We start from the raw sequence: 18,191 nt of genomic DNA, 5'->3' as shown, positions 1-18,191 counted from the left end.
GACTACTAGCCAGTCAGAAGCAGAGTATGAGGACCCTGACAGTACCTAGGTAAGGACTACTAGCCAGTCAGAAGCAGATTAAGGCGGGCCCTGACAAGCAAGCTATTGTTATCCAAAACAATCCTGCTTCAGCCTGTAACCATGGCTACGGCTCAGCAGTAGGCTACATGTTCGAACCAAAACACGGACAGACCAACCCGAACCAGCTTCACAACCTAGACCGGAGCAAGACGTTTCAGAGTGGTATGTTATTCAAATGTTAACAAATTACTCTTTCAAACGTAACGTTCTAATCGTGCACTGCGTCCTGGACATGGCGATACAACTATCTGAACTCTGTGGGCCTCCGGTCTATAACTAGCCTGGTCTGAGGGGTTGTCACGCTGGCAGCTAGGTGAGCATCCTAACCTATCATCACCTTGTAACACACGTTATAACGTGTGTTACAAGGTGACACAAAGTGACACAAAAAGACGCACATGTCTCACTGAAGTAAAGGCTGCACTTCAATAGAGTGTTTTCTGAAAATGAAACCACATAAACCTTTTCTGGTACAACCTCCTAATACAATCATGAACCTGAAAATGCATAATATGAGCACTTTAAAATGAATAAGGTATTTAAAAAGCACATCCACTAATTAGTACGGTGTGACGTGTAAACTTTAGTACTTTTACTTAAGTAAAGGATCGAAACACTTCTTCTACCTCTCCCTCTCGGCAACGGGCCCCTGAGAGGTGGAGCAACACTGAAAGTGAACATTTTCTGAATTGAAAGTAAAAGTTAGTGTTGCAGAAGAGACAACTCCCTCCGTTTCTCTCCAAAGAAACAACTGAATACGACAGCTTTTTCTCAACAACATCATCTCTGCCTAACACTGGTGAGTACACAGACAAAATACACTCAATATTTGTTCAAAGTTAAAACCAGAATCCCGAACAAAGAGAAACAACGTGACCACAGATGAACAACTAGCCTTAGAGTTCCTTTGGATTGATGAAAAACAGAGTTGGCTGTGATGTCTGATTTAATTTGTCAATTTTGTTCATTGATTATAAAAAAAAAGTACAAAATGGAAATGTTTACAACTTGTAAACACATACACTTTGGGAAGTACCCTTGAACTAGGAAGTGGGACTTTACTGTCTCTGTATTTCCTGCCGTCTAGCTTTGTAAGACAGAACAGCTAAATATTTAACAAATGGCATTGGTGGAAAGAAGGTAGGTCTGCATACTCAGGTACTCAGTATGTACATGTATACAAATTGTAGGTATTTCTACTTTAAAAGGGGCTGTACTCAAAATACTGAAAACTAAAGTCTCTCACAGACAGTTTCCTATTTCATGACATGTCGTCAGGGCCCTTGACTCACAAAGCACTCACATGCATACGCGTTCGCACCTCTTATCAACTCAGATCATCTCACACACACACACACACACACACACACACACACACACACACACACACACACACACACACACACAGGGAGTGTGACTTTAATCTCTGCTCAGGAAGCCATTACTCCACCATATCTTAACAAAGCAAATCATTGTTTGCTGCTATATTAATTCTTATAAAGCAGTTTTTATGACTATTGTCACTCCCTGATATAAGTTGAGTGCAGATTTAAGTTGCGCATGCGTCACTTTGCGCCAAGTAGCATACAAAATGCTAACGAGAGATTCCTGTAATGTCAATACAGTAAAAATTGACCTCCTTAACCAAGTTAGTCCACTGTTGGCTACAAGTTAGCATCAAACACAACTAAATGCTGTCAGTTGAATGGCGTTTTGAGCTAACGTTAGCAATCAATCATAGATAGCTAAAACGTTTTTGAAATGACTGCTAGCTTAGCTACAAGCTACAAGCTAGCAGTCAAACACAACAACCAAACAATCATAGCCAGATAGCTACAAAGTTTTGAAATGATTCCCATCTTCTGTTATTGTTTGTATTTCATGGATTTCACAAATTTCAGCATGACAGTTATGTCGTAAACAGTTTACATCTGAGCATGCACAACTGAAATCTGCACTCTCCTCACATTAAGCAGTGACACTATCAAGTTCCTAAAGTCTGTGACACACCAAGCGACAAAGAACCACTGGCGACAATGGCCGACTCATAGTGGCCCGCGTTGCCTTTGTCTTGGCCAAAGATTTGCACTGGAACACAAGTCAGGGACTACAGCAGGCCAGGTACCATGTTCTGCGCATGCATGCAAGGAAATACCTCTCCAAACCAGCAAGGCTCTGTAATCTATGAGTCATTCAAAAAGGGTGACCGGATACAAACGTTGCTGTGACACCCAGCGTCAGAACTGCAAAGAGCCTACGGTTGGAGACCAGGACATGGCTAACCAGATGCTCATCTCCTGGTCTGTCTTCCGTTGATGCTGCTAAGAAGTTGCCCGTCGGTGTAGAGCGGAGCGGGTGTGGCCGCTGGTTAACATTAGTTAGCTAACGTTAGCTTGCTACTTCCACCCATTTAAGATGCCTTTGAAAAATTAGCCAAACTAAGTTGTCACTCTGGCAATGGCAAAGTGCTTTCCTACGATGTGACAAGGAGGAATGACTGAAAAATTAAAGCTATAGTGTGTAGTTTCTGTCGCCCCCCCGAGCAATTCTAACACTGTCAGCGCATCCACATGATACAAGCCTTCTGTGATCACGCACAAGCCCCCACCCCTCATCCATATAATTGCTAGAAGCCAAGGAGAACACAGAGGATTAACCCTCCTGTTAAAAAAAATTCTATATCTGAAATATGGGTTTCTTTTTAACCATATTAACAAGCAAGGTGGTGTTAGTGAAAGTGTTAGTGTTTAGTTTAGTTAAAACTCAAAAAACTGTCTGAAAAAGGGACAAAAATGTCAAATTTCTGAATCACTTGAGTTTCTGTGCGGGTAAGTCACCTCAATCTTCTGAACGTGGTTATACAGAGAGACCCAGAGAGAGTTGTGTGGAGCTGAGAGTCTTAATTAGCGTTGTATCAACTACTTTGGCAATGTCCCGAACGTAACGTTCATTAATATCAAAAGGTTACGCACTAAAGCTTTAAGTTATTACACTTGACAAATTTAAAGGCCGGCCAGCTAGTCAATAGCGATGTTACCATCCACGTGTTTTTATCCCAATTAAGTGATATCGAACAAAAAATGCTTCATGGAAACCGTCAAATTTGACAATATAACAGAATTTAGTATGACTCTCCTAATATTCCACTAATAGTTTTATGTTTTGAAACAAGTAATCAAGTGATATGTTATTAGTTTTGTTTTTTACACCTTTGTCCTCAGAGTGTTAATATGGCTGCTGCCAGCTGTCTGCTGACTGAAGATAAGTTCCTGTGCTCCATCTGTCTGAATGTGTTCACTGATCCAGTCACCATACCATGTGGACACAACTTCTGTAAAACCTGCATCACTCAACACTGGGATAGTAAGGTCAGGTGTCAGTGTCCAAACTGCAAAAGACTTTTCACCACCAGACCTGAGCTGCAAGTCAATGCCTTCATCTGTGAGATGGCTGCTGAGTTCAAACAGTCAGCTCAACAGAAAGCCAGCAGCAGCAGCAGCTCAGAGCAACATGTGTCCAAACCAGGAGAAGTTCCCTGTGACATCTGCACTGGAACCAAACGGAAGGCCCTGAAGTCCTGCCTGGTGTGTCTGGTCTCCTACTGTGAGACTCACCTGGAGCCTCATCTGACAAAGTCAGGCCTGAAAAGACATCAGCTGATTGACCCTGTGGAGAACCTGGAAGGCAGGATGTGTAGGAAGCACGATAAACTGCTGGAGATGTTCTGTAAGACCGACCAGATGTGTGTCTGCACGCTCTGCACCGTTTCAGACCACAAGGCACATGATGTTGTTCCTCTGAAAGAAGGATATGAAGGAAAGAAGGCCGAGCTGGGGAAGACAGATGCTGAAATTCAGCAGATGATCCAGACGAGACAACTGAAGATTCAGGAGATCAAACACTCAGTGGAGCTCAGTGACAAAGGCGCAGACAGAGAGATAGCAGATGGTGTTCAGGTCTTCACGGCTCTGAAGAAGTCTGCTGAGAGAAGCCAGGCCGAGCTCATCGACACAATCAAAGAGAAGCAGAGAAAGTCAAAGAAACAGGCTGAAGGCTTCATCAAAGAGCTGGAACAGGAAATATCTGCACTGAAGAAGAGAAGCACTGAGTTGGAGCAGCTCTCACAGTCTGAAGACCACCTCCACCTCCTGAAGAGCTTTGTGTCCCTAAATGCCGCTCCACCTACCAAGAACTGGACAAACATCAGCGTCCGTCTACCTAATTACGAGGGGACAGTGGTGAGAGCTGTGTATCAGCTGGAGGAGACGCTCAGTAAACTGATGAAGAAGCTTTTTGAGGCCGAGATGAAGAGGATCCAGCAGTATGCGGTGGATGTGACACTTGATCCTGATATAGTACATCCCAGACCCACCCAGTCTAATGTTAGACAGGAAAATCAGGGTAAAGAGTGCAGATGTGTCTTATCAAAGCAGGCTTTCACTTCAGGAAGGTTTTATTTCAAGGTTCATCTTAAAAAGTGGTCAGATTGGACTTTAGGAGTGACCAGGAAGTTGACCCACATAAAGGAAGAAACCATACTGAGTCCGTCAAATGGTTACTGGACTGTATGTCATAAGTGGAAAATGTTTGGTACAAGTGGGTACTATGCTCCTGCTGGCCCTTCAATCCTTCTCTCTCTGAAGACCAAACCTGAGAAAGTGGGGGTGTTTGTGGATTATGAGGAGGGTCTGGTCTCATTTCATGACATTGATACTGCAGCGCTTATCTATTCCTTTACTGGCTGCTCTTTCCCTGAGAGAATCTACCCATTCTTTAGTCCCTGCCCGAATAACGGTGTTAAAATCCACAGCATAAATGACAGTTGTGTATTACAATAAAAAGGGAAGCAATTTTTCTGGATTAATCCAGAATTTTTGGGGATTAAGACCTATTAATGCTACATCACCACTGCATGGAACATAACGCCAATCAAGGAAGGACTGTTTAAATATCCAAGCCTGGTCTGACAGCCTGGCTTTAGCTTTATCGTAAAGATTAGCCACACTTCAGTGTGACAAAGGACAGTTTAAGAAAGATATAATTGCCTCAGAGTAGATTCATTTGATTATAATTATTAGTTGGAATGATTTTTTAAATTATGTAAGGGATGATGTGTCCATCATCAGGAATCCTGCTCATACCATGGCCTCTTACCAAAGAAAAGACTGTAAGACTATTTGTTTATATGTGTTTTGCACTCAAAATCTAAATAAATACTAGAACAGTCATTACCATCTCATAAGGTTGTTGAGAGATCCAGCTAAGTGGAAAACAACCTAGTCTATTTTGTATGTCAGGAATGGCGAGACTTCGACCCAAATGCAGAGTTTAGAATTTATTAAACAAAAATAGTCTTACGAAATAAGGTGTCCCCAAGAAGGCAGGCACAAGCGAAGAAAAACCAGAAGACACGACAGGGAACAAACTACCAGGAAGGGGAGACGATACAGTAACAGACACCTACAGCCGACAATGATCCGACAAGAGACAAAGAAAGCACAGAGACCAAAGACACGGGAACAAGTAGAAACAAGGGAGAAACCCTAAACCCTAACCCTAACTCCTAACCCTAAACCCCTAACCCTAATGCTAACCCCCTGCACCTAAACCCCTAACCCTAACCCCCAACCCTAACCCTAAACCCTAACCCTAACTCCTAACCCTAAACCCCTAACCCTAAACCCTAATCCTAACACCCTACACCTAAACCCCTAACCCCTACACCTAAACCCCGAACCCCCTAACCCCTACACTTAAATCCCTAACCCCCAACCCTAAACCCTAACTACTAACCCTAAACCCTAACCCTTAACCCTAAACCCTAGCCCCCTAACCCCTTACACCTAAACCCCCAACCCCTAACCCCAGTATGACCATTTCCAGCCATCACCTTGGGGTGGATGCGCAGCGGGTCCGGAGGGAGACAGCGGCTGGGTGTGCGATATGTGCGTCATTGCTGAGAAGTGAGTTGTTCAGTGTAATCCCTTCATGTTTAGATGCCTTTGAGCATTGTATGAGAGATATGCTTAAGTATTATCACGTAGTTTGGTTAGATACATGTTTAGCGCAAGTCAGTATAACCTCGCATATACGGCAATTACTTTTGCTTTTGTAAATCCTTATATTCTGTGATTAATGTTGTCATCCACGTAAACTGTAACCTGGTTTATCTATGTTAACAATTAGATGTGACATTATTTTGCCTTACTTGACCTGTTCCTCACAATGTATGCTGTGTGTAAGATGTGGCACATTTGTGAATCGATAAGTGGCCACTCGTCGAAAGATTTCAGAGCCCTTGCGGGCAGTATAATGTTAATTCAGTTGGCCACTAGGTGGCAGTGTTGTATTGCATTTCACTAGTAAATACTGTTGTGCCATTAGAACTATTAGTTAAGAAATATCAGTTTAGCCTGTCTTAATGTAAATGATGCAGCTATTTTGATAGTGAGAAATTAATATTCATGTTATTTCGTTTGTTCTTGTTTATTTCAGACCACACACACCCACACACGCATGAAGACAAAGATATTCCTAATCGCCTACACATAGATAGCTATATGCACATATAGCCATTACCTGCCAAACAGTGTACCCTATTGTGCCATGCTGTGCTGTGTAAATCCTTCAACACCTGAAGTAAAGTTCTGGTCTGGATTGAACTGCATTGACTCCTTTGTGTTCTGACCGACACCCCAGTGAGACACCCATCTTATATTCATCATTCCTATTACAGTCCTACCATATTCACCAACCTGTCACCTATTTAACACCTATACCGATACGAATATTTGGTTGTTGAAAATCCGATATGCTGATATATCGGCCAATATATATATTTTTTTAAATCCAGAAACACGTTACAAAACATAAACAGATTTCCCTAACAATAGTTCTTTGTTAAAGTTTAAAGTTCTGATAAATAAAATGTATAAAATACAAACTTACGATATGACACTTTAAGTCCTTTGAACAAAAACACATTAACAAAAACAAAACAAAATCTGTGTTGCCAACAGGCAAGTTGTAGAGCGTCCTCTGGTGGACAGACTATGGAACGCCATCACTAACGGGGACGTTGTAGAGCGTCCTCTGGTGGACAGACTATGCAACACCATCACTAGCAGGGACGTTGTAGAGCGTCCTCTGGTGGACAGACTATGCAACACCATCACTAACAGGGACGTTGTAGAGCGTCCTCTGGTGGACAGACTATGGAACGCCATCACTAACAGGGACGTTGTAGAGCGTCCTCTGGTGGACAGACTATGCAACACCATCACTAACAGGGACGTTGTAGAGCGTCCTCTGGTGGACAGACTATGGAACGCCATCACTAACAGGGACGTTGTAGAGCGTCCTCTGGTGGACAGACTATGACCGACAAACAAAACATGAAAACCAGAAATGACGACCGCGTCACGTGGGCCTAGCTTCTCTTCACTGAAACCTGTTTCTGAAAACATTTTACGCAAGAAATCGGCCGTGCAGCCGCTGAATCTTCATTTCAGATCGACAACGGTCAGTTTGAAAGATTTTGACCAGATTTTGAGAGGCGTTTGTCACTCGTCCCGCTCGTTATTTCTGGGTTAGCACTCCACCAATCAGATCGGTCTCTGAGCCCAACTGCCCGCCTTCCGATTCAACATGCCCAAATGAAGGCCAACAGCCCCCCCGGCTGACACACCGAACCGACTCGAGTCCCCGACCTCGCCAGACTGTCCGACGGCCGATTATCAGGTTGGTGTGTCACGGGCCTTTAATCTCCTAGACCTTCAAATGTCTACACTATAACATTTACAAGATAATTCATGAAAATAAAAGTCATGATTAAATATCATCCATGTTTTCCAGAGGTGGTAAATTAATAAGGACCTTCTTCTCTCTCCAATTAAGGAGCCATTTGTGAAATATGCACTTTTAATTTAAATTAAGAATTCCTTAAAAGAAGTAATTTACTTTAAAAACCTTCAAATCACAGAGAAGCTTACTTGTGACACAATGACAAAAGTTTTGTATCTTAGGATTTTTTTTTAAACCTTTCTCTCCTGTAATGTGACCAATGAGTAACCAGTCACATGGAAAAAAGATGGTAACCAGTTTGGAAAGAGTTAATAAAACCTCCCAGACGGAGATCCAGTGAGAGGTGGAGCAACAGTGGAAGAGGAGAACTGCCACTCAAATATCCTGAAGTGAAAGTCAAAGTGTGTGTGAGCAACAGCAGAGCTGTAGTCACGACAACTCTCTCTGCACTCTTTAAAGAAACAACTGAATCCAGCAGCTATTTTTCAGAAGCTCTGCCAAACACTGGTGAGTACACGGAGATTAAATGCACTCACTCCATATTTAAAACCAGTATCCAGAACAATGAAACAGCAGATACAGTAGGTCTGCTAGCCAACTAGCCTAGCTTAGATTCCCTTTGGATCATCCAAAATACAGAGTACAGTGTCTGAATTGCTCTTTTATTGCTAATAAAGACAGGAAATTTATGTTTTACAAGTTATATAACTAACACCCTTTTGTAACTAAACTCTTTCCTCTCAGCCTCAGGGTCTCGTGGTACCTGCTGTCTGTCTTTGTAAGACAGAACAGCTGATCATAACAACTGTATTGACTCAAAACCTGAGTTCTACTCGGACAGGAAGTCCCACTCAGGACAAATGTTTACCAGAAGTCCATCAAGGCCGTGGGGGTTGTGGATGTAGCATTTCTTGCAGTCCAGAGCAGTAGCTTTAATCTTTTCTCCTGCACATTCATGTTTTCTGTTTGTTTTCATGGACTTCCTGTTTTATTTTAAAGTCCACTTTTTGTCTCTTTCCACTTGTCATCAATTTTCCAGCCTTTGTTTGTTTCTCGCCTTTTATGATAATCTGTCCCCGCCTCTAATTTGATTCATCGGTTTGTTTTCAGCTTCCCTAGTTCCCAGCGTTTAACCCTCATGTTGTCCTTGGGTCAAATGGACCCGTTGTCCTATATCAATGTTCTTTTTAATTCCCCAAAATAACATGATTGATTCCACCCAACGCTCTTTGCCAAGTACAAATCTCTACTTTCATTAATTTTGGGGCGTCTTATTCAATTTTATAGCATTGTAAAACAAATGGAAGTGTTTTTTGAAATAGTATTGAGTAAAAGTTGACATATTCCAGTCTGTGATTATCATCAACATCCATTCCTTTAATTTTAGTCTCATGATTCCTAATTTCTGTTTCAATCAATTTTCAATTATGTTAATTTGGGGAATTAAAAAGAGCATTGATATAGGAAACAGGTCAATTTGACCGGAGGACAACATGACGGTTAAGCAATATGCCAACATCATTAACATAATGTTATGTCTCTTTTATAAGCAAACAAATGAGCCGCTATGTGAAGATATTACTTCAGAGCGTGAGGGAGAGGGTGATCTCCCTCATAGCACCGGAAGCAGTAGGAGAGGGTTAACGGCGCACTAGAAAGTTCATGGGTTTTTGGGGGGTTGACAAGATGATACAGCAGTTAGTCTCAAAGAAAACTAAAACTGCGCTGCTAATACAGCTACATCATGGCTTAGAGGCGCATTACTGCAACCATGTGGGCTGGAGTCGCTACACTTTCATTATGGGCTCTCTCATCAGTCTCACTCGGGAGCGCCTTAGTCAAGTGGAAAATCTAGTGGGAACATGCTTTGTGTCGGTCTGGTGTTTGGCTTAATATCAAACTGGTTTGAACATTTTTAAACTGGGCCAAGGTTTCATCTGAGCTCCACTTCACTCTCAGCATAGTCCAGGACCTGACTGCATGATGAGCTGTCTTCGTAAATCAGACCCCGAACACACGCAGAATGAGACAATGAATATATTTCACAACCATAGGTCATATGTGCTTTGCAGTAAATTTGGACCTCAATTAGGTGCAATAGAAGAACAGCATTCAAGATGGCTCTCCTTATATTCCAGTAATCATAGTTTGATTTAATGAAAAAACCCAAAAGATCATAGTAATTTGAATTTTTCACACTTTTTGTCCTCAGAGTGTCGATATGGCTGCTGCCAGCTGTCTGCTGACTGAAGATCAGTTCCTGTGCTCCATCTGTCTGGATGTGTTCACTGATCCAGTCACCATACCGTGTGGACACAACTTCTGTAAAACCTGCATCACTAAACACTGGGACATTAATTCCCCCAATCAGTGTCCTAACTGCAAAAGACTTTTCACCACCAGACCTGAGCTGCAAGTCAATACCTTCATATCTGAGATGGCCGCTCAGTTCAGACAGTCAGCTCAACAGAAAGCCAGCAGCAGCAGCTCAGAGCAACATGTGTCCAAACCAGGAGAAGTTCCCTGTGACATCTGCACTGGAACCAAACGGAAGGCCCTGAAGTCCTGCCTGGTGTGTCTGGTCTCCTACTGTGAGACTCACCTGGAGCCTCATCTGACAAGTTCAGGCCTAAAAAGACATCAGCTGATCGATCCTGTTGAGAACCTGGAAGGCAGGATGTGTACGAAGCACGATAAACTGCTGGAGCTGTTCTGTAAGACCGACCAGATGTGTGTCTGCATGCTCTGCACCGTTTCAGACCACAAGGCACATGATGTTGTTCCTCTGAAAGAAGGATATGAAGGAAAGAAGGCCGAGCTGGGGAAGACAGAGGCTGAAATTCAGCAGATGATCCAGAAGAGACAACTGAAGATTCAGGAGATCAAACACTCAGTGGAGCTCAGTGAGGAAGATGCAGACAGAGAGATAGCAGACGGTGTTCAGGTCTTCACGGCTCTGAAGGAGTCTGTTGAGAGAAGCCAGGCCGAGCTCATCGACACAATCAAAGAGAAGCAGAGAAAGAGAGAGAATCAGGCTGAAGGCTTCATCACAGAGCTGGAACATGAAATCTCTGAACTGAAGAAGAGAAACACTGAGGTAGAGAAGCTCTCCCAGTCTGAAGACCACCTCCACCTCCTCCAGAGCTTTGCCTTCCTCAACACAGCTCCACCCACAAAGGACTGGACGGAAGTCAAAGTCCATCCACAAATTAAGGGGACTGTGGTGAGAGCTGTGAATCAGCTGGAGGAAACGCTCAGCGAGCAGATGAAGAAGCTGCTCTCCGAGGCCGAGCTGAAGAGGGTCCAGCGGTCTGCGGTGGATCTGACTCTCGATCCTGATACAGCACATCCCAACCTCATCTTGTCTGATGATGGAAAACAAGTTCAACACGGTGATGTAACGAAGAATCTCCCAGACAATCCTGAGAGATTTGATACTTGTAATTTTGTTTTATCAAAACAGAGTTTCTCTTCAGGAAGATTTTACTACGAGGTTCAGGTTAAATGGAAGACTTACTGGAATTTAGGAGTGGCAAGAGAGTCGGTCAACAGGAAGGGATACATCCCACCAAATTATCAAAATGGTTTCTGGACAATATGGTTGAAGAATGAAAATAACTATGAAGCTCTTGCCTGCAATGTGGTCCATCTCTCTCTGAAGTCTCGTCCTGAGAAGGTGGGAGTCTTTGTGGATTATGAGGAGGGTCTGGTCTCCTTTTATGACGTTGATGCTGCGGTTCTCATCTACTCCTTTACTGGCTGCTCCTTCACTGAGAAACTCCACCCATACTTTGGTCCGTGTAATAACAGCCGTGGTAAAAACTCTGCCCCTCTGATCATCTCTCCCGTCAATCCCACTGAGTAGAATTTTTTGATTTTATTCAAAAGATTCAGTAAGATTTAATGTAATAAATGTATATTTACTGTGTGATCATTTTGTGGTGTTTTAGGCTTATTGGCAGACATCCATTTAAAATGTAGCCAATGACATATAAACAGCCTTTTCTCCATGTCCACTGACATTTCTCAGCGTGCACTGTAGTAATATTTGCGTGGTCCAGGTAGATTAACATAAAGAATGGTCGTCATTCACAAGGCTACTTTAATTTTATACTTTAAGTACATTTCCAAGCCTGTACTTTGTTACTTTTACTTCAGCAAAGAAATTAAATCAGTACTTCTGCTTTTACCAGAGTATTTTTAACACAAGTATCTGTACTTAGGTCATAGACGATAACCACAAGACTTGCAAAAGACTCTTAACAGACGAGCAAGGGCTGCTGCACACTGCCTCGTGGCGTAAACGTGTCCGTTTTTATTTCAGCTTCCATATTAACAGGTTCAAGCTTGCACTGCCCGCGTGGCACGCACGGTGCATGCTAGAAATAGGACCGACGCGCCTATTTTTGGGTTCCAGGCAAAATAAAATATGAAAATATGTATTTTTGACACGTGCCCATATTATGAAAAAAATACTTTTTCTGGGATTTGGGAAGTTATTTTTGTGTCTCTGTTGCTTCCACACACATACAAACTTGGAAAAACCTATATCCATGATGTTTTAAAGTGGAGATCTGATTAAAAAAAAAAAAGCAGCAATGAGATCCCGATTATAGTTGATTTGGTTATTGCGTTTCCCATTAAAATAGTTTAGTAACAGTAAAATTGTAAATGCTACAGTGATTGTGATGTGCTACATTTTTGAATGCACTCAAACTTAAAATTGTATCCTTAATGATTTATTTGCACACAAAAATGTTTTACACAAAGAAAACCCTGTGTACTCAGTGTACAGCTCCAGACTTCCAGAAGAGTACCACCCAAATCTTCACTGACGTACAGGTAATGGAAACACAAATTCAAACCGAACAACCAGAACGGGAGAACATAAATCATAAGAAAGAAAAGGGGAGACATTTTGCATGTTTACGTCACAGTTGTGTCCTTCTGCTCCACAAATTTGTGTTCATAATTCTTTTTACCAGTTCTGCATAATTGTATTTCTTTGTGCCTCAACTTATTTGAATGACACCATGTTTCCCAAATTCAGAGAGGTGACGTCTTTTTGGTGAAACAGCTAACAACTCATCTGAAAACACGATAGCTTACTTGTATGTTATCACAAAAAAAAAAACTTGGAGCCACTGGTTCAATCATTAAAAATGTTTTCATGATTAAATGCATCTTTTTAGTCAGATAGACATTTGTTGTATGAAGGCAATGAGAGTAAAAAGGGCTCTGGTTGAATCAGATCACAATCAATCACAATCATCTTGGGCGGGGCTAAGTGCCGGACAAAGCGTCGGTGTCTCTGCAAAATAACCTCTGGATGGAACTTGTTTAGGTGGAACATGTTTATGTTCAAATGTTTTAGCAAAAGGAAACTCAGATTGGACAGATAGTCTAGCTAGCTGTCTGCATTTACCCTGCAGAGATCTGAGGACCAGGTAACCATAGTCCTCAGATTGGACAGATAGTCTAGCTAGCTGTCTGGATTTACCCTGCAGAGATCTGAGGACCAGGTAACCATAGTCCTCTGATTGGACAGATAGTCTAGCTAGCTGTCTGGATTTACCCTGCAGAGATCTGAGGACCAGGTAACCATAGTCCTCAGATTGGACAGATAGTCTAGCTAGCTGTCTGGATTCCCCCCAGAGAGATCTGAGGACCAGTAAATCCACCGGAGCGGAAGGTAATCCGGCCGTGACATCTGGCAGATGGCTCGGCGGCAACGGACCCGTGGGTTTTAGACTAATAACAAGCTTTAACAAATTAAAATGGTGTCAACCAGAGACTTTCGAGTGCCGAAACTCGAGTGTTGCGTTTAACGTCACAGCTGAGAAAGGAAACGGCAGCGTCCAGCTTCGAAGAAGACCGCTGCAACAGGTACGCGCGTGGCTGAAAACCTGAAGAAGCGCCTACAAAATGTTACAGTCAGCGATTGTACCAAGAAAAAAAATGTACTCCGCCGGTAAAGAGGACGCGCCAACAGTGTTGTTGTCATTACTTAGGACTTCCTCATGGGGGAGACAAACTACGCACTATAGCTTTAAATCACTAATGTTGCCCATAGTGCTGTTTGGGGAACAAAAACTACTTTTAGATCATTTAAAAGTCTAACCAGTCAATACATGTAATAACAAAAAAGTACCGTAGATAGAAAAAGTTAAATAAATCAGAATTTCAATTTAATTTTAGCTGTGCAGGATCATTTTAACGTCTGACAGTTCTTAGCTGATCAGTCTTAAACCAAGTCTTGTAAGCAATCTGTATGGCTTCATGTATTTCCGCTGCTCCCACCCACACACTTGTGACTTTTGACGCTATCCTGCCGATTGAATCTCTTCTCGCAAACGCTGCAACTGAATGGTTTCTCCCCGGTGTGTTTAACCATGTGTCGCTTCAGATTACTAAAGTCTGTAAATCTTTTATCACAAACGGAACAACTAAATTGCTTCTCTCCCGAGTGGACCGTCAAGTGTCGTGTCAGATTGCTATGGCGTGCAAATGTTTTTCTACAAACTGAACAACTGAACGCTTTCTCCCCGGTGTGAACATTCATGTGTTGCCTCAGCGTAGTGTGGTGTGCAAATACTTTGGTACAAAATGAACAACTAAATGGTTTCTCCCCTGTGTGGATAGTCATGTGTTGTTTCAGAGTTGACGCTTGGGCAAATCCTTTACTACAGACCGAACAGCTAAATGGTTTCTCCCCTGTGTGGATTCTCATGTGCACCGCCATAATGCTGCTGTGAGAAAAAATTGCTCTACAGACTGAGCAGGTCAAGTGTTTTCCTTCTGAATGAAGTTTCATGTGACTTTTTAAGGAGTGCTTCCGAGAGAATTGTTTACCACAAAGTGAGCAACTAAATTGTTTCACTTTTTTTGGGACCCCAGTGCGTTTCTTCAGAGGTTCCTCATCACTTCCAGGTTCTTCATAGTTCAGCAGAGGGTTTGCACCTGACTGAGACTCCTCCCAGTCACGACTGTCATCAGTCTCACATTCAGAGGAGTCTGCTGTCTTGTCATGAGTAGCTGGTTGTAAAGGACTATCTGGATCCGAATACCTGGCTGGTTCTGGTCCTCCCCAGTCCTCTCCATCAGCACCTGTTGTCTCGGCCTCTGTGTTCTCCTCAGTTTGGCTTTCACGGAGCTGTGAGGACTGAGCTTTGTCTTCATCATCTTCTTCACTCTTCACATGGACAGAAATGAACGGGAACTTGATATCAGCCTCCTGCAGCCCTTGAAGCTGCTCCCCCTCCCGACTGGTCCAGAGTTCGTCCTGCTCCTCTTTAATGCGTGGGGGGTCTGGGTCCTCCTGCTTAATCTCTTTTTTAACCACCAACAGTTGCTGGGCGTCTGACAAGAAAAAGGAAAATTCATGTATTAGCAGGGCGCAATATACTGTATATCAAAATATAATTGAAAGTATGCTGTTACGGGTCATTGGTTATTTTCAAGTGGGTACATGGAAATTATGGATCTTTCTTACTGCGGATACCTGCGTATCACCACTAGTTATTGTTATATCCAATGGTACATAACATAACAGAGACACTTTTGTGTATGTATAATAGCGTTGATTAGAGGTATAATTTGGCTATACAGCCATTACATCATTGGTAACACAAAGAACATAGTCATACCCATATGAATTAATGGGGTTAGGAATTTTGTTTTTACGGACAGTTCATCACTTCATATGACATGGATTTCTATCACAACTGAGAGGAGCGACTGTACCACATGTGGCAGCCTTACACACAGTGGCGTTAGATAAATGCTCCAGCTACAGTATTTAGGGCTAGTATATCCAACAATTCTGCTATTCTAGCCAGAAATTAGTTTCTTGTGTGTGCAATTTTGATAAGAGCTTTTAAAGCCATGTCTTATGCTGATAAAATATGAAAATTAGATGTCAGCCCACTCGTTATCTTACAATGAAATCAAGTATTTTTAAATTGACCCAACGAGGACAGCCTCTTGTCTTTCCTACATGAAGGGGACGTTTGTTATTTCTACCTTTGGTTCAGTAAAAGTTGTAAGATGACTGCCTCCACCACTGGTTTCCCAGCAGTTTAACCCCCCCTGTTGTCCTCGGGTCAAATTTGACCCCTTAAAAAATGTCTATGTCTGAAATATGGGTTTCTTTTTAACCAAATTACCACAAGACATTCCTCTGATCTTAAGTATTAGTCAAAATAATTCATAATTTCTGTTTTTTTAACTCAAATATTAGGTATAATTCTACATAACTGAGGGACCATGAACTCCAAAAAGTAGTGTAACAGTAGTGGTAGTAAGATGGTGTTAGTAAGTCTGAAAAAGGGACGAAAATGTCAAATGTTTGTTCGTTTTCGACCCATGGGGACAACACAAGAGTTAAAGTGATGACAACAGAGGAGCTGAAACCAACCTGCTCTGTGTAACCGGACTTCCGGGTTGCAAACGGCGTGCAGTAGTTTCCGGTGTCGCTCGTTCTCCTTTTTAAAACGACAGAGTTCCTCCTCGTGCTCTGCTATCGTTCTTTCAAACAGCCCAAATATCTCCTCAGCAGCCGCAGTTAGTCGCTGGTGGACAAGAGCTCTCAGCATTTGGACTTTAGACATGATACGTTCGGATCCGTCTACTAGTAAGCTAGCTAGCTTGTTTACGAGGACACCCGGAAATAGCGGGGTTAATTCCGACGTTTTCAAATGAAGGTAAACAGCACAGAGTCCATTCAGACAGGTTTATCTGGACCACGTGGGTCCGTGAAAAATACCGTTTGGTCTCTATCTAATAGTCACTCTCACCAGCGCTGCTCATCCATTTCCGGCAAGTAGGCTACGCCAACTTCAGTTAGCATTCATGGCTAACGGAGAGGAGTCTGAGGTAAAACGTCCCCAAAATGTCCACTTTGTGTCCAAGTTTATCGATGCAGACTCTGGTGGTTCACTCCGGTTCTGTCTGATGCGCTGCGTGACAGGAAGAGCAGGACTGCAGTCCAGAAATAAGGAAGTATCTGCATAAACACTTCCTGATTTCTTCAGACTTTTAATAGTGGATGGCAACAAAAATTTTTAAGATTTATTAAGATTCAAGAACTTTATTTGCCATTTGTGTTTTCACACATATGAACTCTTGTGCAGAAGTTCCTCAGAGTCAAGTTGAGTTCAAAAAGACACGTCAAGCATTCACATTAAAAATAAATCAAATTTCACAAAACCAGTAAAAAGTACCAATCAAAATAAATAAGTTGCATTCCTAAATTGCAAAAAATATAAATGCATATTGCCCTTGGCCCCTAAAGACAGCCCCTTATAAAGATATTAAAGTGCACAGTTATTATTAAATAAATAAGATGCACAGGTGTATTGCACAGATATGTTACACACAGCAAAATATTTCATTTTGTTTTGGCCAAAAGTCTCACTGCAGCTGGAAAGAAGCTCTTATAAAACCGTGTTGTCTTTGTGATGATGCTGTCCGCTCGCTTGTGCCTAAATATCGGATATCGGCACCTTCTGAAGCGTTGGTCAGCGGGATTTACAACTACAACTAGCTACTACATGCACTTTACTTAATCTACCTCTTGGAATCATGCTCACCTGTTGGAAACTAGAAGTATTTGGTATTTACACACTGTTACGCTGCTGAGTGCAACTGTTTCCGGTAACACTTTATTTTCAAAATAAAAGTGAGCACCTTTTAAACACGCCCACGTCTCTATATTCTTGTTTCCTGCTTTTATATACCCATCAGATTATAACATATAATGAAGGATTAGGGGGGGATTTGTTTTCCATAATTAATAATGGTAACATCAGAGTAAAAAAGGAAAGCTTCTCTCTGCAATTTGTCACATGCGAGATGCATTTAAGATCCGTGTTAGAGAGCTTGATGATGATGTATCTGCACAAGACAAAAAGACAAGAGCCGTCAGTTTAATTATTGAAAAATGTATTGAACTCGGAACCAAACTGCATCACAATTCATCCAACAGTTGTTGAGACATTTCAGTTTAAACCACAACATGTGAACCGCAAAGGGAAAAGACGGAGGACTCCTATAGTCTGAGGAAATCCTCCTCTGAGGAACATGAATAAGTTCACAATCTCACAGCTAACTATCTCGTAGTGTTCAAGATACTTCTGGACCGAAGTGGTGGACAGACAGACAGACCGAGGGACCAGGGATGTCTTATAGGACAACATGAGGACAACATGGGGACAACATGAAGACACCATGGGGACAACATGAAGACAACATGAGGGCAAAATGAAGACACCATGGGGACAACATGAGGACAACATGAAGACAACATG

General features: G+C 42.2%; 3 protein-coding genes across 6 annotated transcripts; 2 read left to right on the top strand and 1 right to left on the bottom strand.

Annotated features, from left to right (window-relative positions):
- The first annotated feature begins 791 nt into the window (after positions 1-791).
- LOC117949722 (E3 ubiquitin-protein ligase TRIM21-like) lies at positions 792-11,830 on the top strand. Of its 2 annotated transcripts, XM_034880247.1 has the most exons (3): positions 8,304-8,309; positions 8,377-8,391; positions 10,097-11,830. In XM_034880247.1, exon 3 carries the CDS (start codon positions 10,106-10,108, stop codon positions 11,747-11,749), a length of 1,644 nt encoding a protein of 547 aa, XP_034736138.1. In that variant the 5' UTR covers positions 8,304-8,309; positions 8,377-8,391; positions 10,097-10,105; the 3' UTR covers positions 11,750-11,830. The 2 variants fall into 2 exon arrangements, with proteins under 2 accessions (XP_034736137.1, XP_034736138.1); XM_034880246.1 differs by lacking the exons at positions 8,304-8,309; positions 8,377-8,391 and adding an exon at positions 792-880.
- LOC117949748 (E3 ubiquitin-protein ligase TRIM38-like) lies at positions 822-5,619 on the top strand. Its single transcript, XM_034880282.1, has 2 exons — positions 822-880; positions 3,303-5,619. Exon 2 carries the CDS (start codon positions 3,312-3,314, stop codon positions 4,917-4,919), a length of 1,608 nt encoding a protein of 535 aa, XP_034736173.1. The 5' UTR covers positions 822-880; positions 3,303-3,311; the 3' UTR covers positions 4,920-5,619.
- Positions 11,831-13,664: 1,834 nt separating the features above from the next.
- On the bottom strand, positions 13,665-16,493 carry LOC117949742 (zinc finger protein 90-like). 3 transcript variants are annotated; one of them, XM_034880275.1, is made up of 3 exons: positions 16,301-16,493; positions 14,354-15,243; positions 13,665-14,269 (listed from the first exon to the last, which is right to left on the bottom strand). In XM_034880275.1, exons 1-3 carry the CDS (start codon positions 16,491-16,493, stop codon positions 14,162-14,164), a joined length of 1,191 nt encoding a protein of 396 aa, XP_034736166.1. In that variant the 3' UTR covers positions 13,665-14,161. The 3 variants fall into 3 exon arrangements, with proteins under 3 accessions (XP_034736166.1, XP_034736165.1, XP_034736164.1); XM_034880274.1 differs by having other exon boundaries at positions 13,665-14,406; positions 14,491-15,243; XM_034880273.1 differs by having other exon boundaries at positions 13,665-15,243.
- Between the last annotated feature and the right edge of the window lie 1,698 nt (positions 16,494-18,191).

The sequence above is a fragment of the Etheostoma cragini genome, chromosome 8, assembly GCF_013103735.1.
Source record: "Etheostoma cragini isolate CJK2018 chromosome 8, CSU_Ecrag_1.0, whole genome shotgun sequence".
Classification (NCBI taxonomy): domain Eukaryota; kingdom Metazoa; phylum Chordata; class Actinopteri; order Perciformes; family Percidae; genus Etheostoma; species Etheostoma cragini.
This window is presented reverse-complemented; position numbering and strand designations above follow the sequence as displayed.

What these genes read in the sequence shown, in the direction of transcription:
- LOC117949748 (XM_034880282.1), top strand. Translation starts at nt 3,312, where the DNA reads ATGGCTGCTGCCAGCTGTCTGCTGACTGAAGATAAGTTCCTGTGCTCC.
- LOC117949722 (XM_034880246.1), top strand. Translation starts at nt 10,106, where the DNA reads ATGGCTGCTGCCAGCTGTCTGCTGACTGAAGATCAGTTCCTGTGCTCC.
- LOC117949742 (XM_034880273.1), bottom strand. Translation starts at nt 16,493, where the DNA reads ATGTCTAAAGTCCAAATGCTGAGAGCTCTTGTCCACCAGCGACTAACT. An exon ending in AGTCCGGTTACACAGAGCAG is followed by an intron (nt 15,244 to 16,300) that starts GTTGGTTTCAGC and finishes TTTTCTTGTCAG; the next exon opens with ACGCCCAGCAACTGTTGGTG.